Source organism: Lampetra fluviatilis, chromosome 20 (assembly GCF_964198595.1).
Source record: "Lampetra fluviatilis chromosome 20, kcLamFluv1.1, whole genome shotgun sequence".
NCBI classification, from domain to species: domain Eukaryota; kingdom Metazoa; phylum Chordata; class Hyperoartia; order Petromyzontiformes; family Petromyzontidae; genus Lampetra; species Lampetra fluviatilis.
The window spans coordinates 10,204,745-10,231,058 of record NC_136294.1 but is presented as its reverse complement, the minus strand read 5'-3'; the positions used below and the strand labels follow the sequence as shown (position 1 = coordinate 10,231,058).

Genomic DNA, 26,314 nt, shown 5'->3' with positions numbered 1-26,314 from the left:
GCCACCAACTCCAGCCCCCTCTCTCTCACGACCACGCTGCCGTACGACCCGGCCCAGACATGACCCTGTCCGCGTTGCACCGACAGCGTCGACCGAGACAGCCAACTACAGATAGTCCCCGAGTTACGATGGTCCAACTTACGATATTTCGATCTTTCGATGGCGATACGACAAAATTAGAAAATATTTTACATTTCGCGCGGCAGGCAAACGCAGCAGCATACGAGGTACGATGCTGTACGTTGGGATGCTGCCGGGATGTATGCATCTCCCACCTTTTCTATTAAATTGCAGTTCATATAGGTAGCCTAAGAATTTACCTTGTTTTTTTACTTTACATTTTACTGTGCAATACAGTATTGTAATGAATAAATACATACAGTATATAGTTTATACAGTACGGTACTGTAAATTGCTCTTTTGTTAAATTATCACCATTCTTTAAGACTCCTGGGTAGGCTAGGCTATCTTCGACTTACGATATTTTTGACTTGCGTTACGACGACCCCATCGTATCTCCATCGTAAGTAGAGGACTACCTGTACTGTCCGGCCACGCAATGATCGAGTGAAGGCAGCAGTGGCGAAGGCGGTGACGACGACGGCAACGACGAGACGAGTCAACTCCCAGAACCGGCAGCCCAGAGCTCTCGCTCTCCGCTGCTTATATTTCCCTCGGCGTGGTTTGGCTCTGCCCTAGCCGCGCCTCCCTTCTCGAACCCAGCAGAGGGTTCCAGGGGCCTCCCCACAAGGTCTACCGTGACCCTTGCCCCAGTTCTTCCACCCTGCCGGCACACCCGTGTATATGCTCAACGGCGTGTGCGCTAAGTGTCTACCTGCAGTTGCAGCTGCTGTACAGCAGTATGCGCTGTGTCACTACACATACAAGAGGAGCATGGGATGTACATGTCTTAAGTAATGTGTGTGTCCCAGGTTTGAAGTGATACATGAACTTGACTCTTACGCCCATGATATATACATTCAATCAAACGTAAAAGTATGTATTGCATATTCTTTGGGTCTTTCGGTAAAGTCACGTAGATAGGTTCAAAGAAAATAACAAAATAACCTATCTATGTGACTTTACCGAAAGACCCAAAGAATATGAATTCCTGCAGTCACGAAAGCTTTAAGTCAAGTATGCATTACAGTTCAGGTATTTGCTGATTTATGAACGTTTAGTTTACAAAACTTTCGCGTGAACGCAATTAACAAATGGACACATTTCGGTGAATGGGGAAATCGTATTTCCAGGTTTAACGAAATTTCTCGTGGCATTCGCCATAAGATCAAAAATGAAGCACCCGAGAGGCTGCGTCATCCATCCGCGACAGCGTCACGGTGTCCCAACAGTGCAACAGGCATGCTGCCACATCACCTTTCCAGTCATTCCAACATGCAGCAGATCTTTTGGCGAGTTCCCTGGATGTTGTTTTGCTTACATTTTTTTATTATTAAATATGTTTTTATATTTATGTTCTTTATTATTGTTTTTTTTGTAATGTTTTATGTGATATCGGCGTTTATTTTTAGGTTAGGAGTAGAGTTGAAATGATTGTCCAAAACACATGCCTGATTTTTTAAATAAAATTAATGGGAAAAAGCCATTCCGATTTACTAAATTAAATTTCACTCGTGTTTTTGAAGAACGCATCCCTTTCTTATATCGAGGGGCACCTGCATTGTAATGGTATGCGAATGCGTCTCGTGGAAAATAAAAAAAACAATGTAACGTAGAAGGCAGACGATACAATTGACGCCTTGCAGAAAATTTTACTTTGATTCTTGATGTTTTATGAACGAATCACCTGCGGGGTGGGGTAGAGCATGTCTTGTGGTGCTTGCGTCTTGTGGTGCTTGCGCTGCAACCCTGAGGTTAGGATGCCAGGCTCTGCTGAAGCATGAGAGGCTGCCAAGTTACTCTGCAATGAACGTGGTATGCGCCACGTATGTTTTGCCACGTAAATAACTTAAGCTTCAGGGAGTTGCGCATTGACAATTTGTTTTGACTCGGGTCGGTATGCAGTACCTTTGACCCGCCCATACTGAACGTCTGTGAAATAAAGAGCTTCCTAGCTCATCGGATTCCTCCTGCAGTCTAATAAAAGATTCTGAATCTGAAAATAAAATTCAATGCAGTGAATATATTAACCTTATGGCAGGACCCCGGGGTCCCATAAACCCCCGGCTCTCGCATAAACTGCTTTGCGACGTCATTTTATGTCTGTTGAAGGCGAACGATACGGCGATCTGTTCCTCTCGACGAGCTCTACACAATGCGCTAATCAAAGTTTCAAAGTTTTGTTTCTTCTGCGCATTTGTCCTCGCTGCGCTTGGACGACATGACAACAGAATGATCCGCGGCAGGTGGGTCGCGGTGTTTATGTGCGCGGTAGGACGGAGTCGCCAAAAATAAATTAATTAATTGCGATTTTGACTTCCGTTTATTCGGGACCCCAGGGGTCCCGCCATGAGGTTCATATCTCCACAAGAAAGTGACTCCCCTGCCATATTTACACTTAGCAGTATTTTCTTCTGTCTCAAATGAGCCCCGAGATTTTTTCCATCTTTGTTGGCAGCCCTAAATCAGTAATGGAATTCCACATTCTTATAAGTGGAGCCTAGGTATATCCTTGGGTGACCACTGTACCCTTTCCACAGAGTGTTGCTTATGTTATTGACTCCAGAGCGATGATGAACCAAGTTTACCCTGAACTGGTATTTGAACAGCAACTTTCTGATTATCGTTCACGAGTGCTGGGCACAGACTCAGTAAATTGTATTCGGTAAATATCTTGATAATTTTCTACAAAACACGAGCTGGGCGGCAATGGAATGTCAACACTTGAAAATGGCTAAACATCCCAGTGCAGGACGCCACTGAAAAAGCCCATTGAGACTCATTAATGCTGTACTCACTGAGGAAAGCCTCTCTTTTATCTGCATACGGTTTGTCGTTTTTACTTTTCACATTGCCTGCATTTGATCCCTAATTCAGTCCGCCTCAGTTAATGGCTACGCTTCTCAACAGTTGTGACACGGTATCTGTGCCGGATTGATGATGCATGATTGTGGTGTCTAGTGACGAGACCAAGAGTGTGATGGTTTAACCCTACTCATAGGGGTCGAGAAAAAAACAAAACCTCCCTTTGATTTACAACTGATGGCACGTGAGTGTGAATGTTTGAATGATTTTAAACCTAGTCAGGCTTGAACTTGGCTGAACCAGGTTCTCTGTAAATATTACATCCTCCATGAGTTTGTAAGCTGTTATCAGCTGTATATGTACTTGCTTTTTTGACAGTGAATGCAAAATTAGTCTGTTGAAGTGTCCACGATCTGCAGAACTACACTATTAATTAATGGTCATGCCATCTACAGCAATGCAAAGTATTGAAATACCCCTTATAAAACACAATTAATAATGCCTCACTGATATTTTGAGGCGTTGATTGTAGAATGTGCCATGTCTTACGCTTGTTTATGTTTGATAAATAACAAGCAATGTGAAAATGCTCATGGAAAAATCACAACTTCTGCATTTTTATTATAAGTGAGGGTTTTTGGTATGGTAAGTACTGATCAATTGTATGTGAACACTGTCAGATGATAATGCACTTTTTCAATATATCTAAACTGTTAGCGGATTATTTTAGACTGAAGAAGAGAAGCGGTGCTTGCACGTGTAGTGTAATAGCGCCGGCTGGTGACCAGCAGTGGCAACTATGGTGTACAAACAGTGCACATGCCGGTGAGCATATACACGGGTGTGTCGGCAGGGCAGAGGAACTGGGGCAAGGGTCATAGAGGGCCCCATTTGGGAGCCCCTGGAACCTGCTAGTGGGTTCAAGACGGAGGCACGGCCATGGTGGAGCCAGGCCACTGGTAGGATAAAAGGGCCAAGAGTGGGAGCTCGAGGCTGCTGGTTTGGGATTGGATCGTCTCGTCGTTGCTGTTGTCTTGTCGCCGTCTTCGCTCGAAAATGCGCTGCTAGATAGCCTGATAACTGTCTCAGTGCCGCCAATGCAAGACGGCTAGTGGTGTCATAGGCTAGCGAGTACAGAGTGTTAGCAGGAGAGATCATGTGTGTTAATAAAAGAAAGGTGCCTCTACAAATATTGTCTCTGAAGTCGTGCACTAAAACTGGTGTCAGAAGTGTTGAAACGTCATGTCGAAATCGTCAAAGAAAAGAAACCCACCTGTAGTGTCGTCGGAGGATGAGGACGAGGACGACTAGGTGATCATCCCTCCGACAGCCCCGGGATCCAGGACCCCAGTTATAAGTCCCGCGGGTGCAGGAGCGGCGGCTGCCGAACTGGGAAAGAGGGGCGCTGATCCTCCGCAGTCACGCGTCGAGGATGGGTGGCGAAAGGTGGCCAGCCGCCTTGACCTGCTCCTCGTCACTGTCACCCAGCTGGTCGCACAGCTCTCCGCGTTCGTGCCTGCCGGCCAAGAGATGGCGCGGGAGCCGAGGGGCTCGACGGAGCCATGCGGTTGTGACCCATCATTTCGCCTGCTGAGAGCGCAGCGCGGCCGACACCCGCCATTTTGAGTGCGGCGTGGGACGACAAAAAAGGCGCGCCGCCTCTGGCGGCGCTCGAGGGAGCCACATACCGACCCCGGCGACTGCCTCGGAATTTGTGGCGGCGAGAGGGGATTGAACTGCTTTTCGACGCTGCTTCAAGGCGGTTTGGTTGTCCGTCGGTTGGATGGAAGAGTAGGCCCTGCAGGCCCTACCGACGGCTCTCGACGACGATGCGTTGACGGCATTCCGGACCATCCCGGGAAGTGATCGGGCTACCCTCCAGCGGCCGTACGCCCAGATAGCAGCCGTCTTCGACCCGCCATATAACGCCCGCAGAAGGTTTTTGCAGTGGAGGCGAGTGGAGGCCGAGATGCCTCTCTCTTTTCGCAGCGCACTGTTGACGGCAGATCCTCACATGGACCGGGCAGCACTTGACTCCTTGGCGGAGGAAAGATTGCTGTCGTTGGCGCAGGAGTTGGGTGTCGTCCTGACGATTACTGAGGACAGGGGGCTGACATCCTTGAGGGTGGCCCGGTGGATTCAAGCGCATTTGAACATGCAACAATGGCCCAAGGTGGCGGCTTGGACGGGGGACGCCGAAGGGGCAGAGGGGCCCACGTGGCGGGATCTGGAGCTGGCGATGGCGTTGTGGGGCCGGGGCCCGAGCGGAAGGGACGTCAGGGGATGGCTCTCGGATTGGAGTTTGGAAGAGGTAGTTTCCTCCGTTGTGGAGGCCAGCGGGCACCTGTTTTAGATGTGGCCAGCCAGGCTACGCCGCAAGAGGATGCTGGGGTGCAACTGCTCCCCAAGCCCCACAGGATCCGAGACTCTAATGCCCGTAAAATCTTCTGGGGCTGCCTCATGCGAGGGACCGGAGGTTGGAGCCCGGTCGATCTTTTCTGTTGAATCTAGGGAAGGGGCTGCGCCATTTAGGACATTTGTGCGAATCTCCGAAGCCCCATAAAGTGCAAGATCCTGCCAAAGGCGGGGGACCGGTGTCAAGGACCTGGCCCAAGTGAGCTACGTTCTGGTGAACGGACTCTCCCTTGTGCTGTGCATTTTAAGTCAAAATCGTGATGAGGGTAATAGGCGCCGAGAGGGGGTCGTATAATGTTGTAGTTGTTGTCCGACGGTTTTGCCTGCGCCACGCGCCAAGTTGTGCACTGCTGCTTGTCTGTTTGCGGGGGGCGTCGCGACTGTATTGTTGTTCACACGTTCATCGGTTCTGGGATTTTGCTCTTCCTGTCCACCCCGTTGACGTTGCTGTATGTCAGCCGGGATGGCTGTTTTTTTTTTTAACAAGGGGGTGTGGGGTGATGTAGTGTAATAGCGCCGGCTGGTGACCAGCAGCGGCAACTGCGATGTACAAACAGTACACACGCCGGTGAGCATTTTCACGGGTGTGTCGGCAGGGCGGAGGAACTGGGGCAAGAGTCATGGAGGGGCCCCATTTGGGAGCCCTGAGAACGTGCTAGTGGGTTCGAGAAGGGAGGCACAGCCAGGGCGGAGCCAGGCCACGCTGGTAGGATAAAAGGGCCGAGAGCAGGAGCTCGAGGCTGCCGGTTTGGGATTGGATTGTCTCGTCGTTGCTGTCGTCTTCGCTTGACATTACGCTGCTAGATAGCCTGTTAACTGTCTCGGTCAGCGCCGCTGATGCTAGACGTTTAGTGTTGTGTCATAGGCTAGCGAGTACAGAGTGTGTGGAGGCGAGATCGTGTGTGTTAATAAAGGAAGGTGCCTCTACAAATATTGTCTCTGAAGTCGTGCACTCCACTCGTGTAGTGAAGTTGAGGAAGTGCTGACAAAACTGTCTTCAGTAACAGTTAACCTGGCTGATAGGTTGCATATTTGTCTATCGTGGGTATGGGCACACTGAATGTGTTACCTGTGTAAATTGTGACAATAAATTAGTTGATTAACATGAAGCAGGCTATTTGTCTAGATTATTACTTGTAATTATATTTTGAGTTTGTATTATTTTGTTTCTAGCTTAAAATAGCATTGGTGTTAAACTTGACGAGAATTATTAAAAAATAATTATTCAGTTTTATTTGTGAATGTAAATGCTATTGTACAGGCGTTACAGGCACACCTTTCATTACTTGGAGTATCTTATGTATGTATGTATGTTGAACGTATTTTGCATCATACGTAGCCAACCATGCTAATCGGAGGTGCACAGCAATCGATTGATCACACATGTGTTGTGATGGCGTGGGTTCCCTTGCCGTATTAGAGCGGCGTGGGTGTGTTGGTTGAATGCTACTTGAAAGAGGAAAGCTTCCACATTTGTAATATAATCAAGCACCGTGCACACTCTTGTGTGTTTTAAACAACTGTACGCAGACTTCCAAATGCTTGCACATGGAGTGTGTAAGGTCGGGGGCTCGTAGCAGGATAAACAAATGTAGCAAAATGAGGTGTACTACACTTGCTGAATTTCCACGAGGGGCTCCCTTGAAAGTGTTTTGTTGGAGTGTTTTTGTTAACCATTTATTTACTTGTTTGTTTTATTTATGTTGCAGGGACCAAGTTTTGGAGATGTTTGACCATGCCTATGGCAGCTACATGGTAAGACGCCACAACTATAATGTACTACTATAATGAGCTAAGAATGTCTGTGTGTCCCGCACGTGACGTCACTCCATGTCGACCAGCCCCCCTCATTAATAATCATGAACAGGTGACGTCCTGCAAATGGATACCACCCCTCCATTAATAATAATTAGCGGGTGACGTCACTCCACATGGGGGGCGAGGCGCCTCCTCCCCCCTCCTCGGCGTCACTTACAAACCTCACTACAAAGGAAGAACCCTCACGTCACGTGATCTCCGTAACGCTACTGAGACGTAGAAGTAAAAAGGACGTCATGATGAACAAGGGATTATAACCTTTAAATGAAATAAGTCTGTGTCACCGCGGCCTTACAAATTGCACACGAATGGATGCAATAAATATAACGTCGCGGTCTGCTTTTCGCTTGCAAGTTTCAGTTTTGCTGCAATACACCCGTCCTAGGACGGGTAAAAGGCTAGTAAACATTTACATGTATAAGACCATAAGCACCAGCAGGCAGGTCATGCGTACGTATCCTTAATTCTTATTTTACAGAATATGAAATCGGCGTTGTGCATTTACAATGTGGCTTGAGCCAAATTTTATGACAACCTAGTTGGCCTTTATTATCTGCTTTTACCAGAGAATAAAAAGAGATAAAAGTTTTATGAAATCAAAATTAAATGGATAAGTTCTTTGTAAACATGTTATTTAAAAATCCATTGTAATTGTTTTTTTCTCTGCAAGATAACCTCGCATGAAGACCACGCTATAATCTGTGTGTGGTTAATGTGTAACTTTCTAGATTTTTAACACAATAACAATGCCATTGTTATGGTTATGTTAGAATTTCTGTCTTTGCTTTCATCCTTTTCCCCATTGTGTTGTGTTCCCTTTTTAGTCTGTAACAACCTTACTTGCTGCCGGTTCCTTGATGATTGTTCAATGCATCATGAGTAGAGAATGTGCATGCAATTTTTTTCAGGCACATTCCATTCTATGCAATCATATATGCCAAGGTGAACAAATTGAGTGCCTTAGTATGATGTGAAAATACACAACGTTTTAGAGCGCAGCAGATGATTGTAACTTATATGCACAGCAGCTTGATTTAATCACTAGCTAGGCCTTTATACAGTATTTACAATTCTGTGCATTTGTATACAATTTAAACGTTGTTTTTATATATATAATGAAAGTCATAGATAATCTTTGCCCCATTGAGCAATGGTCCAGTATTTACATTCATTGTTGACACTCGGGCGGTAGTGGAAATTCCAATTTGTCCATCGAGACAACCAACGTGGACTTCCCACGGAGTAGTATTTGTCTTTTTTAACCCCTAAGGAAAGATAAGCTTATTCGACATCACACTGGGATTTTCAGCATAGGAATAGTATTTCTGCCAAAGTGCATTGGGGCTAATATGAGGGACAACACTTTTTTGAAAAGCTGAATGTCATCTCTGGATCATGAAGCTAGTCCTCTTTTGTTTTTCTTGTACCGATGGTTAATCAAATTTTACACGGAAGATTCGATGCATGTATTGTGAGCATGAGAATCAGATGTTAAGCTGAATTGATACATCGTTACGTGCCCACTTGTAAATACTGTTGCTTATTTTATTGACACTTCAAGAATGATAGGCTTAGTCGACAACAGGCTGAGAATTTTACATCTGCCTGCACGTGGAAAGGACTGAACATCTGTGGAAATTGAATCTCCAACTCCATCATTTAAATGGCTCACTCGCAAGTCTAGTGATCACCCTCGCTGTCCAATCACAGAGGAACCAGAATTTTTAAAAATAATGAAAACCTATTTTGGTGTTCATGCAGAAGTCACGCGTTCCGGTTTGACTCGTTGCTGCAGCGGTGGCTGCACACGTGTGCTTGCGTCAAATGTATTTCAAAGTGCGCATGCCTTGGCATGCTGCCCGCGTGTGCACCGGTTTTTTGTACGCGATCTGTTTTATAACGCGGTACTCTGGCACGTGACTCCGCAACCCACGGGGAACACGGACGAATGCGCAGAGCGCCTATCACAGTCGGCAAAAGCCACCAAATGCGTATAGCTCGCTAATATTATCTTTAATAACAACATGCTCACATTTTAATTGCAGTATTCCTAGCTCATTGTCAGAACCAAATGCATTCAAATGGGATCTTTGTCTTTGCTATCTCTGCGTTGATATAAGATGTTGTTGATTAAAGGCTGAATTTGTTTCCCAGGATGTATTTGCTCCTTTGCATTATAACAAAGTGGAAGCTAATGTCATGCTGCCTGACTCACTTACAGTTAAGATAACAGTCGTCTTTTTATATAGGAGCCCTTGAGAGCAGGTACAACAATAGATATTTCAATGTCGCACTGCTAAAATCCAGAAAGTCAAAGTCTCCCTGCTCGATTACACAACAAACAGGTATTCACTTATTTTAGTGTTTCTGTGCCAGGTTTTGAAATTTTACATCTCCATGGTGGGGACAATCCCTTATTTGTACAGTTATTCTTGCTTGTCAAATAGACTGTGGTGTGCATTTTGATAACCCTAGGATGATCATAGGTTGAGTCGACCCCTGGCCATTGTGGACTCTTTACCTTTTTGACAGTGCCACCGAGTATAGTCTTACGATAAATATTTGTCTTGACATGTCAAGTCTGTCAGCTGAAAAACAATCTTACATGTGCAATGATGCCATCCTTCTTAGATAAACTAACGTAAAGCGTTAATTGTTTTTTTGGTTTGGCGGCAATGTGGGTAGAGCGCTCAACTGGCAAATGGAAATTTGCAAGTTAAAGTCTCAGGTTTGATAACTCGGTCACGTGAATAGTGGTTGTCCCATGTAGTGAATGGTTCCCACCATAGGAATGTGGAATGTCCACGTCTGGTTGCCAATGGAAGATGGGCAAAGCCGCGTTGGTTATTTGAGCAAAGAGACAATTTTAATTTACTTTTTGTGTGACAGACCAATACATGGGAATTGTGGTCATTAAGATGAGCCACTTTGGCAATTAGCTTGCACAGTTTATTGATCATGATCTTCATGGTGAGTGCTGTATAAAGGGGGTGGCTGGACTATTGCCACCCCCCCCCCCCCCCGTTTGTTTCCGTGCCTCCATTTAACTTGATGCCAATTCTTTAATCATGTGATGTAACAGAAAATTTTCAGCTTACGCTGCTGCAGATGGAGGCAAAAATAAAAAAATTGGCTTTGACAGCAGTTGAAATGACGGGAAGATTTAATGGCAGGGAGCACTCAGCTAGCAGTGTTGAGCTTCTTGGCTCAAATGTAGAGTTCCTCATGATTTAACAAGGTCTCGGGTGTTGGGAATTTATGGTTTCAGCCAAATAGTAAAAGACTATAAAAAAAGTAAAAACTTTAATGTTAAATCTAGTTTTTCCATTTAATATGGCCTACTCAAACTCTGGATCAAAAACATATTTTGGTGGAATTGACGTGCAACGAGCACTTCTTTGTAGAGCATACAGACAGCTGTGTTCCATGTGCGAGAGGCCTAACAACCGACAGGTATTATTGTCAATGTATTTTTGTCAAGCGCTGCTTTCACCCCAAGAGTTCCGCAATTGAAATGTCTTCCCGTGACAGCGCTTTGATATTATGACTGGAATATAATTGAGAAAAAAAAGCTAAATAGAGATATTGTTTTACGGCAGAGTGACTACTTACCTTTTTATAGCATCGGCACAGCTTTTACTTAGGCATTCAACCTCGGTGACTGTTCTCCATGGTTCAGGGGCTCCATCCACCCTTGATTTTCGCTGCTGCCTATGAAATAGATTAATAAGTTGTGTGTCTGGAGAATATGGGTTGAGAACATGTCTGAGTACTACAGTATTTGTAAAGATGGACTGAGTTAGTTTGGGCTTTTAAGGTTTTTGAGGCAAGAGTGCATGTCTTGGACAATCGTTTGTGGGTTTTTTTTTATCTCCACTCGGATGAGTTTGTGTAATGTGCGAGTACGCACATTACATTATGACCTTCAGGAATAGCTCTAAAGAATGGAACAGTGCGCTTTGTTTGCCTAATGTGTGACTGCCTTGTTGGCAGTGCCACATCATCGTAAAATACCCACGCACTGTAACCGTTGCACATAGATTACACGTGTGCACTATTAAGACAACTTAACGATTGCAAATTAATGCATCTCTTGTGTCTTTACTAATTACCTTTATTGCCATACTGTTATAATGTACTGTATATTTAAAATAGAGGACATAACCCTTAAACACAAAAGTCTCTCATCTCGTGGATGCTTACGTGAACTGTATCCCGAGGCTTTCTTGGCGCAAGTTAGAATTTTTGTGAATGAGAAAAAAATTACTTTTCTGAAGTCACGATCACGTGCTCATCGAGTCGGCGCCAGCACAACAAACGGTGGACCACAATTGTGAACTCGTGTCCACTGGGCATTCGTTCTCCGAGGGCACGGATAAGGCGCATTCTCTTGTTGAACTCTTGAAGCCATTCAGACGCTGTCTTCCCGACAGACCTGTTCTTCACCCGAGGACTGCTGCTTGCGTTGTGGCCGAAACGTCGTGAGAATTATTTTATTATGTTTTATTTTTATTATTTCCCTTCTACGTGACTTTACCGAAAGAACCAAGAAGATAAATCCCTGCAGTCACGAAAGCTTTTAAATCGAAATTTAACTTGTACATCCATTTGCAGTTAATGCTCAATTAATATTTGCAAGGACAAAAGCGTGGATTGAGGTTTGTTTAAACCAATTATTTTTCGATGTTAGATATTTTTTTGCTGTATACAAGAACGAAGGCCCGTAAACACGTTGGGTGATTAAAAACAACCGTGCGTGAATATCTCAGGCCTATGTGCACAACTCGTTCTGATTGATATGGGGGGAACGGTCGGCCCAGGTAGAAACCAATGATATTTTTTAAGTGATCCAATAGGCAGGGGTGTGTTTGTTATTCTTATACTTTGGTCATTATCGCACAGCCTAATACTGTAAAACCGTTTCCACCGAGGCAGGCCTATAACAACAAAAATCCAGTAACTTATAAAAGTTTCTAATAAATATCCGATTGTTTATAAGCTGAAGTTTCAGCGAGTACCTCTTTCAAAATATAGAGCTGCACCTCGGCTGCTGTAAAGAAAAACGATAACTGAGTTATAAGCGCGTGTAAATGATGACGGTGGTATAAATACTTTTTAGCTCGTGCTTCTCAAGCACTACCAACGCTGTTCCCTAAACCTTATTAAAAGTTCCATCATTATTACCCACCCACCAGTTAAAGCGTTGTTGAACGTTCCTCCAGATAATCGATACTCCCAGCTGCAGACGTTGCCCTTGACTCCTATAATGATCGAATAACAATCTTTGCAAACTATCCATTTGTAGTTGATAAAATGTCACCAAGGTGTGCTTAAGGCATTTGAGTCCTGTATTTTTCAAAAATGATCTGAACAACATTTAAAAATCAATTGTATGGCTTGGTGGCCCATTTGTTAGTGCTCCACCTGTAACTAAAAGGCCATTAGCTCAAAACAGTGTCAGAAGTTGACTTTGCCTGAGAAGTCATGCGTGATCGCCCTATGGATAGAATAATCCCTGTCATGGGAACTTGGAATTCTTCAATCTGATGATGGTTTTAAATCATGCCCAGTCTGAATGTGGAGGGGATGAATCCTGGCATTCCTACCTGTTACCTTAACTATATCAGGGCTATGGAAAAGTCTGGAGCAGTTTCATGGAATAGGTTACATCTGGCACGACGGTGATCGAGGTTGGGATGACCCTTTGTCTCTCCGGCTTGACAGTGTTCTCGTCATTGCATTTGATGTGTCTAAGCTGGCCAATGCTTCTCCCACATTGTCAAACCGTACGCTGTGAGCATGGTGTTGCATCTTTGGTACATCAGCGATGCGTTATAGATACATTAAATATGTGACAGGTCATTAACCCCAAGAGCAATGGTGTGTTTAATCTTGGCAGAAGTTCCCATTATGCCATTAGCTGAATTTGAATTTACGCTGTTTAAATTAAAATTCATCCGTACGCAATTTGTAAAGGTAAAGGATATAAAAAAAATATGTTAAACAGAATGCCGATTTTATATTCATGTAGCTTAGCATTTACCGTTTAATTGTTTGAGTGCAGCTGCTCTCTGAAAACATTGAATTTCATTGACGTAAATGCATAATACAACGCAAGACAGATTCAACAGCCAGCCTGTTTTTAGGTGCAAATGATGCAAGTGTATCGCTGCTCAAAGGGCGTCGCAGTGGCGAGATGTTAACTACCCTGTCGTGGTATACAGGAGGTCGTTGGTTGGATCCGATCCTGATGCCTGTATATTTGCAGTTTGCGTGTCTCTCTCCCCGTGGTCGCGTGGATTTTTCTCTGGTTCCTCCATTTTTTCCCTCCACATTTAGAAATATACATTTCGAGTATTTGGCTGCTATACATTTCCACATGATAAGCCACTTCATTGAGAAATCATTTGTGGCCAGGTCGCTTCTGAAAAAGAACTGTGGGCCTTACCTTTTAAATAAAAAGTTTAGTTCAGAATGAGCAGTGTGCAGAGTTCATTAAATTTGAGGTAGAAATTAAACTTTGCAACAGTGCCCCATCTTATATTCAAGCTGCACACTGTTTGTCCAGCAGAGCTGAATGAACGCTAGTCTCTTTTTAGTTCTTTGTTTTTAGTTTCGCATCAGCACAGACCAGCGAATACGATGATCTGTGCTGATCTGATTTTTTGCGTAGAAAATAGTTTTGCATCTTTTTAGACTCGGGTATCAAGTAAAAAAAAATCCTTTCACGTAGACCAGGGGTCGGGCAACCAAAATAACAAAAAGAGCAATTTTTGTTTCTAATTCGGTGAAAAAAAATAACTAAGTATTTAAAAAGCTGCAATGCCATGTGAATAATGTCACGAAGCAGCAGTCCTTAAAGAGCCGCATGCGGCTCTGGAGCCACCGCAGGTTTCCGACTCCTGACATAGAATGATCCCTGCCATAGGAGCTTGGAATTCAGATTTGCACCATCTTAGAAAAATCCATAACAATTTGCCCGTTACTTTCCCTGCAATCTGCAACTGTATTTTGTGGATTAATGGAATCACTCGGGACTCTCCTCCCACAATCTGTCACACACCGCGCCGTCGTGGACATTGTTTTTTTGTTCGCGATTTACGGGATTAACCCCCACGATGCACTGCGGATTACGGGAACCGTAATATGGTCCTCCCCCCCCCCCCCCATATCACTGTGGGTTATATCAGTCCAGTTGATTTCACACGTTTGGTGTTCTGAGTAGTGCTGGTGAGGCATACCTTTGTATGCCGACCCATTTAATCACCGTATGTACCTTATTGTAATGCATTGGTCTCAGTACAGTTGCTGTTGTATACTGCTAATTTAAAATAACAATCCACCCAACACCTGCACACGAGCTAATTTAATCGCTGCATCATCATCTTCTTCTTCATTACGATCATCCTGACGATGATTACTCGTTTGACAATTCAAAACTATTTCTGAACGTTCTTAACATTGCTCACTTTTATCTGTCCCATAGTCTAGTCAATGTTTGTAACTATTGCCCAAAACATTGGCCTACTATATGTTGTCAATTACTTTGCAGTGTTCATTAATGATGTGGTCATTGTTTTTATTGATCTGTGATGGCTCGATTGATTAACATGCACACTCTGACCCAGCACACAGTGGGTGCAAATTTGCAAATGAAGTCTTGGGGTCTTTAACACCCCGAAGCAGCAGCAAAGACAGCTTTCCCTCTGCTGTAATGTATTTATGGGAACATTTCTCACCACTCAAGGTACTGTGCGTTGAATAGAGTGTGACGGGAATTGAGTAGTCAATTCGACTCCCGAGGCATGCGTGCAATTGAGCGTGTGTCGTCTGGTGTGCAGAGGTACGCGTACCCGGCCGACGAGCTGATGCCCCTCAGCTGTCGCGGCCGCGAGAGGGGCAAGGAGCCCAGCCGGGGGGATGTGGACGACGCCCTGGGGAAGTACGTGCCTCAATTAGTGTCGTCGCTGTTTTCTGTGCGTTTTGTGTGTGTTAACATCGGTTCAAAAATTTGTGTAAATGGATTAGATGCTATTTACTTGGTGGCAAACATCTGCGTTTGTCAGTTGACATGCTACCAATGTGTCCATGTATGGGCTGCTCCATGTGCCTTCAGAGTGCACCTTGCCCTAGCACAAGTGCCGTCATGACATCACTGTCGCTTTGTGCCAAATAGCAGCTGCTGTTATGTTTGTGCGGGGAGTGGGTGGTGTAATGGTTATCAAAGTCCCAGCCACCTGTGTTAGATTCTCAGCAGTGCACAAACACCTGTGCGGTCTGAACCTGGTTTAGTCAGTTTATTTTGGGTCCATAGAGCTAAGAAGCTTTCTATGGTGACCTTCCCACAGTTAACTCAGCCTTGTTTGAGTGCTTGCCATGGTGTGTAAATATCACCATTATGTGGCTAGTGTCACCAACCCTTCGTGTGCCATGCTGGCTCTAGACAATAGGCACTCATGGCACGACGCTTGAGTGTTGTCTGCCGAACAGGTATCTTTAATTTGTGCATTGAGCTAACATGGAGATACCAATATGAATTGTTGTAGTTTTATTGGAATTTGTTTGTGTGCTTGCTGTGATGTAGATGGGTCCATGGTCTTGGTTAAGGCTCGAGGCATGGAGAACAGAGAGCATCTGTGGGGGGTGGGGGGAGAATACAATTGAAGGGTGGAGATATAGGCACAGAAGAGAGGCAGACAAGTGTGAATTACATCTTAAAAGAAAGACAGAAAACCCCGTAGACTGTTGAAGCAGTACCCTAAGCATCAATTCTCGTTATTTTAAGCCACTCAAGTGTGCAATATAGTTGGGTGGGCTTTTACTTTAAATTAAGTGATTATTTAAAACTCGGAACTGCAAGCGAACATGCTTTTTGGCGAGACGTGTATTCTCAAATCCTTACATTACATGCAGTGCAGTTGTGACAATACTACAGTTCAATGCTTGGAATTACCAAAAATCCTGTCAAAGGGCAGTGGTATGAATTTTATTAAATTTTAATATTGGGCAGATTTAGTTGTCTGACTGTTGTGTCGATGTAATTACACATTAATCAGTGATGCAACACATTTCTTATCGTGCCAGGACTGTTATTCAATGAATTGGAAAACCTAAGAATAAGACAATTTGTTCAATTTGTTGCAAAAAACGGATGTGAAATTGACCAAACAACCTAATGCAAGACCCTCCAGAATAAAGCTTTAGACTCTGTAAGGATAACTAAATAGATACAACAATGACATTACAATTGTGCAGGAATTTATGCAACAAAAATGTTCATTTATCATTCATCCATAACCCCCAGAGGTATACGTTTCTTCCGTAATGTGTCCTCATGAAGTTCTCAGAATGCCATACGTTTCACGCTGGCTCGAGAGGTAAAGACATTGCACGAGACAAGTTAATGATCCTCCATGAGCAAGTCCTCATTGTCAATCTTTAAACATTGTCGTGTTCTAGATTAACCTTGAACGTGCATGTCTCTGAACCCTTGTTGGAAGACCAGACGACAGCGGTTAATTTACATTTGTGTGGTCATCCGACCCAATGAGCACTTTAGGTGTATGTATACGTAGCCAACCATGCTAATCGGAGGTGCGGGGGAAGGACAACAAACTAAACAGAAAAAGTATTTATGAAGAAATTAGTTTTTAATCTAGATTTAAAAGTGCCATAGCTCCATTGGCTTCCTAATATCGGAAGGAAGAGAGATCCAGATGGATGCAGAATTGCATCTGAATGCGCAGATGCAGTGACCATCTTTTTTCGATGGCGTGCCAAAAACCGCTGCAAGGATGACCAGAGTTCGCGTAGTTGTTTATGTTCTTTGACGAGATAAGAAAAGTATTGTGATTCATTTGTGGCAAGCACTTTGTGTAATGAGTCCAACCTTATAATGCCTTCGTTTGGCGAACCGGAAGCCGTCGGGTCTTTGTATCTCTTTGTTTGCTCTTTCATCATCATACATTTTCTATCCACTGCTCGATAAAGGCCTCTCCACACAGTTGCCTTGCCCACATTCATGCAATGTGAGCATCAGTGTCACTCATGTATATCAATGTATCTTATAGGCATATTTAGAGCAGACATTCGTCAGCAGTCACTGGCATCACAGAGAAATTGCCAGGAACCATTTCATATTTTGGACAATAATTTTTGTGTGCACTGACAGGACCCCCATATTTGGAGGGAGTGCTCTTGCCAATAACAGCTGGTAAACCATAAGTATTTGTTTAGCATGCCTGACTCAACAGAGACACAGAAGAGCCAGAGTTTTTATGCTTATACAATTGCTTATTATATATTGGTCTTGAAGGACATTAGACATACGTATAATTTGTATGTGAAGATATAGAATGAAGGCTAATTGATTTATTGAGATATACTTTTATGATGTGTAACAGTCAATTGATATTCCACAGTTAAATTTATGATGTTGGACATGCATATTAAATACAATAGCTGGAAGTAATGGAGGTGTAATGACTTAAAAATCAATAGCTCAATTTTCACACTCTATTAACACTTTGTAATTGAATGGTATTTTCATCCCTGCAGGTTTTCCTTGACGCTTATTGACTCTTTGGATACCCTTGTGGTAGGTGGAATCAAATTTTTATACTTGCTGGGCGTTGTGTTTTTGTTCGGGTATTTATTGCATAGCTTCGTGCTTGTTGACAAAGCTGTAATCACTGCCGTGCACCTGTACATTTGCCTAATTAACCATGTGTGCATTGTTAAAAAAAATAGATAATGCATTAAATTGACACCAGATTAACATAAAAAAGTACTGTGGTGTGAGCTTTGTGCTTCATATCTACTATGTACACAGCTTAACTGAAGGTCTGATAAAACGGCTTTTTCATGCGTGTCTAAACAAACGTGTGTTGATTGTAGCATGCTCCTGTTTTATTCTGGGTTTGTTTGGTGCTATGCTTTCATCATAGCTCTATGGAGACAGGGTTCGTGGATTTACATGGTTATCTTTTCTGTGAATTCAGAATCCTCTGGGGGTGTGAGCAGGCCACAAAATGGCTTGGCAGAACGTAGGCTCATCCGTGTGAAACTTTTAGTTGTTTATGTAGGGTTTTTTTTCTGGGCACTCCACTTTGTTCCGACATGCAAAACACTGAATTCACGAGGAATTGGCCAAATATCCTGTTGTGGTACCCTCCTGAAAATGAGGGGACACTCAACGAGGCTTTCCAGTAGAGCTGGGCTATCCGATTATGGAAGTAAATGATCACTCTCCAAATTATCGGTTTGATTACCTGGCTGACAGCATCACACATTGTCGTAAAAATAGCCTCATCTTTGTTCCCACCATGTCCCCACTGGATGGGAAGTGACGGGCAGTGGCTCGTGACGTCACTGGTATCATCAGCTCGTCACAGTGGTGGGCGTGTCTTATAGGGATTTCCTGCCTTCAGGAGGCATGATGCGGGGGTGTCTGCCAACTTTAAGAGGCACAGAAACAGTCTATTACAATATTTCATTCATCAATCGACTTAACTGACCAATCGTCGCAGCTATACTTTCTCGGATAAAGATTTTTTGGATTAGGTCCCGTAAATATAAATGTGTCATTAAACCCGCCACCACCCAACAAAGCCAATTGGTAAGGTTTGTCACGTAAACAAAACGTGCCATATATTTACTAGTTCAGAAAACTGGTGTATTGGAGGGTAAACCCACAACATTTACAATTTTTGTATGACGTTTCACTGGTGATTACAACCAGATTTATCAGGCGATAGCCAGAATTTGAACGACACATTTATATTTACAGGATCTGACCCAACAAAATCTTAATTATGGATAATATTGGTTGCGAAAGCGTACGTGTTAAACATTTGTTTGTATTTCACCACTCTGGAAGCCGTCCAACAACGGCCGTGGCGTACGGATGACAGTGCTTAGCGGTGGCGTGTTTCTGCGGCGCGACCCTGCAGGTGCTGAACCGTCTCGATGAGTTTGAAGACGCGGTGCGCATGGTCGTGCTGGACACACGGCTCGACCACGACGTCGTCGTCTCCGTCTTCGAGACCAACATTCGCGTGCTTGGGTATGCGCTGCCCTCCCCGCGACGCAAACGCGAAACAGCATGTATATGCATGCGTCGTTCTCGCGACGGGCAAAAGGGGGAAACAATCTTCCACTTTGAACAATCCCGTTCGTTTGCTTTATGTTGGACAACTGTTTGTGACACATTGCTTCTTTACTAAGAGTCTTATTTTTGACAGCTTTGATTACTGGACATCTGTGAAAAAGAGCTTTATAGCACTTCTGATTCCTCCAGTATAAATACATCTTCTGATATTGTTATTTTAAAGTTTTTCTGGCATGGTGTGTGATTTTTTTTTTGGTTCCTGGATATTGTTTCGTGGGCTGGTTGGTTGATTAAACTCCTCAGACCTGCAGTACGTGCAATGTTCACTCGAGACCCACCCACAGTTATATCAACCGCTCATTTTTCAAATATTCATCCCTGTTGTGACAGTTTTGAGTATCATATCAGAAACAACACTCGTGGTGACATTGCCGAGTGTAGACACGACCTAGCGGTAGCGCGCTTGCTGCTTGTTGCAGAGGTTCATGGTTCGAATCCAGTGGCCGCCCTGGTTATTACTGTAGGTATAAATAACCACAAAAATATGCACTCTCTGTATGACTGCTTCACAGTGCGTGCCAAAGTTCCCCTGGTGTCATTCGCAAGAGTGGGCTATTGTGTGCTAGCGTCAAGGGTCCAAATTTTCCAAATTCTGCAAATTGCCTGCAAATTACGCAATTGGGAGTATTATATGGAACAATCATCTTCCCCTACTGGCAGACTAATGCCCAGGTCACTTTTACAAAATGAGAGCATTTTTTTAGAAATTAGTTTCCAAACCATTTCTTCATTTATTTTCATAAGCAGGCTATCTTTTCCAACCACAATGTCACGAGATGTGTTGCTGTTGAATTTAATTATAGTAATTTGAATGTATGGAGTAGTTTATTCATTTGTCATTCAAGATCGTGATTTTGACACTTAGAATTCAGCGTCGTCATGGAGGCAGAATTGGTGAATAGCAGAGAGCATCTTGTTTGTGTGCATCATGCTAGATCATGGTGCACTATGTGGCATTCTGTCCTGTTTATGCTTAAGTTTCACGCCATAGTCTTCTGTGTATGGCTCTTCAGATCCGCCAGTTTTCTCTGACATGCAAAATACTTTCCTGGATTAAGTTCTATCATACAGGGTGATTAATTTATAAATACCCTTCAAAATAATTGGAAGAAATTACTGATAAAATAACAATTACATTTCTCCTGGAATAGATGTTATATGTACCAAAGATCCGCGAATCTTCATCACTACGACTGCTTGTTGAACTTCTTTCGCACCTCCGATTCGCACAGTTGCCTACGTACGGTGCGAATGAAATTCAACAAGCATACATAACACATGGAGCCATTGCTTTCACGACATTCAATCACCTGTTGAGAAGGAAGCAGTGTCGTTTGAAATACGTGGGGTATCTATGAATGGATCACCCTGAATTGCTATTTACGTTTTGTGTTGTGCGCCAGCGGGCTGCTGGGTGGGCATGTGATGGCTATCATGCTGCAGGAGAAGGGCGAGCGCATGCAGTGGTACAGCGGGGAGCTGCTGCACATGGCAAAGGAGGTTGGCTATCGCCTGCTGCCGGCTTTCAACACCTCCAGCGGCCTGCCCTACCCACGAGTGAGTACTTCTTCGCCCCCCCGCACCACCTCCCCCGCACCCCCACACCTTTCCTCTGCTTACTCGCTTGATGCCTTGGCCACATCATCTGACCGTTTGCTGCACTGCTGAAGACAGCACCCTCTAGTGGTCATGTACGGTGAACCATTCAAAATCGGGGACGTTACATCACTCGCAATGCATTTAGATTTTATTTATTTCAACAGGAAGGGCCCAATAAGCATCCTGTATATGCAAACTTAGAGATGCGATTCTCTACTGCAGCAGACTCACACGTCTGTAACTTAGTCTTTTGAGGATTTATTTTGCGCAACTAATTGGCTTATTCTTACATGTTTTGTCCATTTCCTGGTAAAAGTGAGTGTCGTCATGCTTAAAGACCCCAACCCAAAGCACAAGCAGCCCTGATTTTGAAGCTGCGTACCTAGGCTGCGCGTGCTGGTATGTCCGACATGAATTTGCAGCTTCGTACATAATAAAACAGCAGTTAAGCTTATCACGGGTGCTCCGTTGTAGCACTCCAATTATATTGCTATCGCGTTATTAAGGAGCACCTGACTGATTTTAAAGCTTCGTGAACACAGGAGCTCAGTGGTGGGATTCGCTCGGTGCACTTACGTGAGCTCAGCATAACAACCCCCCCAAGCCACAACAACAATAGCTGGCAGTCGTAGTCAGCGAGGCCAAATTTTACATGTTGACTAAACAGCCGATAACATCTTCATCATCTCAGCGAGTCTGCGGCTTGGCATCATGGATCTCTCCCGAGGTCTCCATTTATCCTTTGATGCCTCCGTCCGCCTGCGCGGTTGCCTTCAACCCCCACCTGTGCCGCTGCCCCTGGCAGGTGAACCTCAAGCACGGCATGGTGCGGCCGCAGTCCAGAACGGGCGTGGAGGTGGACACGTGCACGGCGTGCGCGGGCACCATGCTGCTGGAGTTTGCCGCTCTCAGCCGCCTCACAGGGGACTCCGTGTTTGAGGTTACCTTGCGAATGCTTTTACACGTGACTGGCATGCGGTTAAAGAGCACCAGACGTGCAAGAAAAATACTTATGAAACGTTATATTGTCAGTGGACGTCAGCAGACGTAGCCACAGAGCCATGCGGCAGCCTCCTCCTCCAGCACATGCAGGGCAACCAGTCCGCCCGGCACGCCTTGACGCACTTCACGGGCGGAGACGATGTGCGCCACGGTCTCCTGCTCCCCAGCATTCACACAGCGGGTTGTCACGTAGTACGCCCATCATTTCCATTTAATAAGAGGTTTAAAAATTTTAATGGAGAGTGAAAATTACAGAAAACAATGGGAATGCAATTCTGCACTTTAGGTACTGAAAAGCATTTAGGCATAACCTTGTGCTGTGGATAGATTCATGTAGGTTGAATAAAAAAGCAGTATTTTTTGGGATGGAGTCGATGAACAAATTGGAGTAGTGGAGATAACAGGCAATTAAAATCCATAAAGGGTTGCTCTTCCGTCCTATGTGGCGAGTGTACTTATAGTCTTGTATGTTGCTATCCCTGTTCATAATTCGTGCATATTCGTCAGCATGTGTGTGTTTTTTTGCCTTGTAGCTCTACCAGTGTGCTTCCTGCTTTTTAAAGTACCTCCTTTAAAGTTCTATGGACAAGGAAATCTTGTTTGTATGGCACTGGCACATTCTAACTTTCAATGGCCGACTTGGTCAGGACACTACAATGCTTCTTTCCTGAAAGGTGATGGCATTAAAATCCAGTGCGCGAACAGGATAGTCAAAAAATGTGTGCATCACTGTGCTGTACGAGTGAAATGACATTCCCCATCGCTGTGCGTTGTGTAGGATCATGCACGCAGGGCCATGGATTTTCTGTGGGACAAGAGGCAGAGAGGCAGCAACCTGGTGGGCACAGTCATAAACATCCACACGGGTGACTGGGTACGGCGAGGTGAGTTAATGGTGCTGCAATTTTATTTAGCGAATGCTTTTACATGTGGCTTTCACACAGTTAGAGCGCCAGACACACGAGTGAAATAATGTGTTCATTATATATATGGCAATGCTTTGTGAGTGGACGTCAGCTCATGTAGCCACAGAGCCATGTGACAGTCTCCTCCAGCACATGCAGGGTAACCAGTCCGCCCGGTATGCCCTGACGCACTTCACAGGTGGAGACGATGTGCGCCACCGTCTCCTGCTCCTCCGCATTCACACAGTGGGCTGTCGCGTAGTATGCGCCATCGATGTTTGGAAGCAGCACACACCCTGCCCTTGTCACACCGGAAGCGGTTCAACTGAACTCACCGGCATCTTGGGAGGTCGTAGTGCAATGCTAGTGGCACTCATTTTGTTGTGGTGCCAGTCAGGGCGTCATCGTCATCATCAACCATGGTCAATCCACTGCTGGATGAAGGCCTCCCCAGGCAGTCACCACCTCTCTCGATCCTGCGATGCAACAATCCACCCAGCAGCTGCACACTAACGTACTTGGTGGAGCACGCTTTAATGCAGCATTTGTGGAGGCTGTGTTTATCGGTCATGAAATATTTATTTTGTTGGAGTCTCCCAGCCTTTATGGATATAATATAGCCAATTGATGGCTGTGCAGATAGCAGGTTGCTAATCTATCTATGAATGTTGGAGATTTTGCATATGCGTCTGCTTTCCCTATTCATATGGTTTTTTTCATACGGAACTTTATTGAATGGACTAAACATCCCAGTGGAATTTATGCCACTGGCTGAGGGCTTCTTTACTCATCTTGACTTATTTGCACGTGTAAAAATAAAAATTAAGACCACATTTGAAGCAGGAACGTCAAACTCTGTCACCATACATGACATTCTGTAGTTCAAGTAAACATTCACTCCAAAGCACATCATCTCCCCTTGTGATGCCCTAGGCTACAGATGGAACAACTGTAGAATGAGAAACCACTCCAGTTCCTCTCCCTTGAATTGTTCCTCTGGTGTGTGCTCCTAAGAAAACTGTACTTTATAGAGTGCTGTGTTCTTTTTTAGAAACAATTAGTGCACGGTACCACTTTCTAAGCATTAACAATAAAGGTTTTGTCTTGCTATACCTCACGTGGCTAGCAACCTGGTATCTTGGGTGTGATTCCCAGCCGACTCTAACATCAAGGATAATTTTTATCTGAACTGTCCCAAGTCAACTCAGCCCTTGAACGAGTTACCGATGTGTGGTGGTGTGTAAACATTCGCACAGGAGAGACGAACGGCGGTGGGTTGTCACGATGCTGGCCACGCCACCCTCTGCGCACCACTGGCCCCAGCTGTCTGTGTGGCTATTGAGAGGGGGGCGTGGATCTTTGCCTTTCTTGTTTGTGTTTGGTGCAGACAGTGGCGTAGGAGCGGGAATCGACTCGTACTACGAGTACCTGTTCAAGGCTTACATCTTACTGGGCGATGACACCTTCCTCGAACGATTCAACATTGTAAGTGGTGCATTTCTCAGGGGTGAAGCAGGTATCTTTAATTTGGCTTTGTTCACGTGGCCCTTGAGATCCAGCCTCCTGCGCTTAAACAAAACTTTTTTTATTTTACCATGTAAGGCCCACAGAGCTTTCTAGCTCTTTTTCAGAAGTGACCTGGCCACTTATTATAGCTCAACGAAGTGGCTTGTCATGATGTGGAAATTTACAGCAGCCAAATACTCTAAACGCCTGTTTCGAAATGTGGAGGGAAAACTGGAGGACCCGGAGAAAAATCCACGTGGCCATGGGGAGAACACACAAACTCAAAATATACAGGCGTCAGGGTCAGGATCAAACCCACAACCTGCATACGTGGCGAGATATTAACTATCTCGCCACCGCGGCGCAATTGGGATAAACATAAAATATGTTGTTCCTTCCAGAAGCGCTGCTTTTAAAATGTAATTATGAAATTGCTTTTAAAATGCATGCAGGCTTGACCCAACGTGGGATGGATCGTAGGTATTTGCAGTCAACCCTTATATTGTGTACGCATGAGTGATTCGAATACACGCATTAACGAATTGCACGTAATTCATTGGGCTCACAAGTCATGAAGCTTAACTCCTCATATGGTCTAATGCGTGTGCTTTGATAACTGGTTCGTGCAGAATAGATAAAGTAATGAGTATAAGGGGGCAACATTATCACTGAGCATGGTAGTCCTTTAATAAACTTAGCATTGCACTGAGGCCTCCATTTTTTAAGGTTGTATCAATCTAATTGAAATGTTATGAAAATGTCAACATTCATAAAAGTATTTACTTTAGTTTTATTTTACGTGCTTCTATTTTCATCCCAAAACCTTATTATTCTTAGTTTTTTCTCAGTCTCCTTATCACTAGAGTCATTGTTTCCCGAGGTTCTCACCCGTCAAAAAAAATGTCATGTGTCTGAGTAATCACCAACATATCAGGGCCTCACATAACCCTTGTAAGAGGAGACTTGTTGCAATATCTGAGCCTTGTGAAACTGCTACTGTAATGAGATACCGGATAATAATTGCGGCAACAGCTTTATGTCAGTCTTCAATGTTTTATGGTTCTGTATCAGTATGTGAAAAGTTGGGTCCGATTGCTCACGCCAATTAACAGTACAATGTGACTACGGGCTGGGAAACGAGAGTCGCGGTTGAAATGTTCTGTTCATTTCACAGTGCAAGCAATGCATTTTTTAACACGATTTTTATTGGACATTGAGCGACCCGTGCTTGAATTGTGCCCTGAATGCCTCCAGCACTACGAAGCCATCATGAAGTACATCAGCCAGCCGCCACTCCTTCTGGATGTTCATATGCACAAGCCGACGCTGAATGCCAAGACGTGGATGGACGCCCTACTCGCATTCTTCCCTGGTCTGCAGGTGAGACTGGACACTTTGCTGAGCATATGATTTGAGAATCCTTTATCTAAAATGCTGCTCCTTGTCTCGTAAATTATGTCATTGTCAAGGTGAATGCGTCTCCTTGCTTAAACGAGCATGGGGTGGAGGTTGTCTTTGTCAGTAGCTCTGAGCCAGTTGGGGAAATGTCCTATGGCTGGAGCCAGTCTCCGCATGACAACCAATGTTGATTTCCCTCAGTGGTACTCATAATATTGATCCAAGAGTCATCATTATGAATGGATTCATTATGTATGTATGTTGAACTTCTTTCGCACCGTACGTGGCCAACCGTGATAATCGGAGGTGTGGTCAACCTTAAAATATAGCTTTCTCTATTTGTATGCATAAAAATATCAGCACTAAGTCAAAGTGAAAAAAAATCCTGATTATGCATTTAGTTTTTTGTGCTGTCGCCCGTGCCTTGGATAATACCGTCAACTTGTTACATTTGAGACATTTACAAGCTTGGTTTTTTGACACATGCTCTCAGTAGAATTGGCTCAGTTCCCTGACACGGACATAACACTATCTGCCTTTGACAGTGATCTACTAAGCAGAAGCGCATTCCTGATAC

At 44.3% G+C, this 26,314-nt stretch overlaps 1 protein-coding gene across 1 annotated transcript in view; it reads left to right on the top strand.

The window, feature by feature from the left end:
• EDEM3 (ER degradation enhancing alpha-mannosidase like protein 3) overlaps window positions 1-26,314 on the top strand; it is a 54,945-nt gene that overhangs the window by 4,559 nt on the left and 24,072 nt on the right. The window contains exons 2-10 of the mRNA XM_078865598.1: window positions 7,050-7,095; window positions 15,000-15,100; window positions 17,716-17,755; window positions 19,110-19,222; window positions 20,731-20,884; window positions 21,732-21,866; window positions 22,707-22,812; window positions 24,221-24,318; window positions 25,594-25,719. Of these exons, the coding sequence (XP_078721724.1) occupies window positions 7,050-7,095; window positions 15,000-15,100; window positions 17,716-17,755; window positions 19,110-19,222; window positions 20,731-20,884; window positions 21,732-21,866; window positions 22,707-22,812; window positions 24,221-24,318; window positions 25,594-25,719 (919 nt within the window). The remainder of the gene's footprint in view (window positions 1-7,049; window positions 7,096-14,999; window positions 15,101-17,715; window positions 17,756-19,109; window positions 19,223-20,730; window positions 20,885-21,731; window positions 21,867-22,706; window positions 22,813-24,220; window positions 24,319-25,593; window positions 25,720-26,314) is intronic.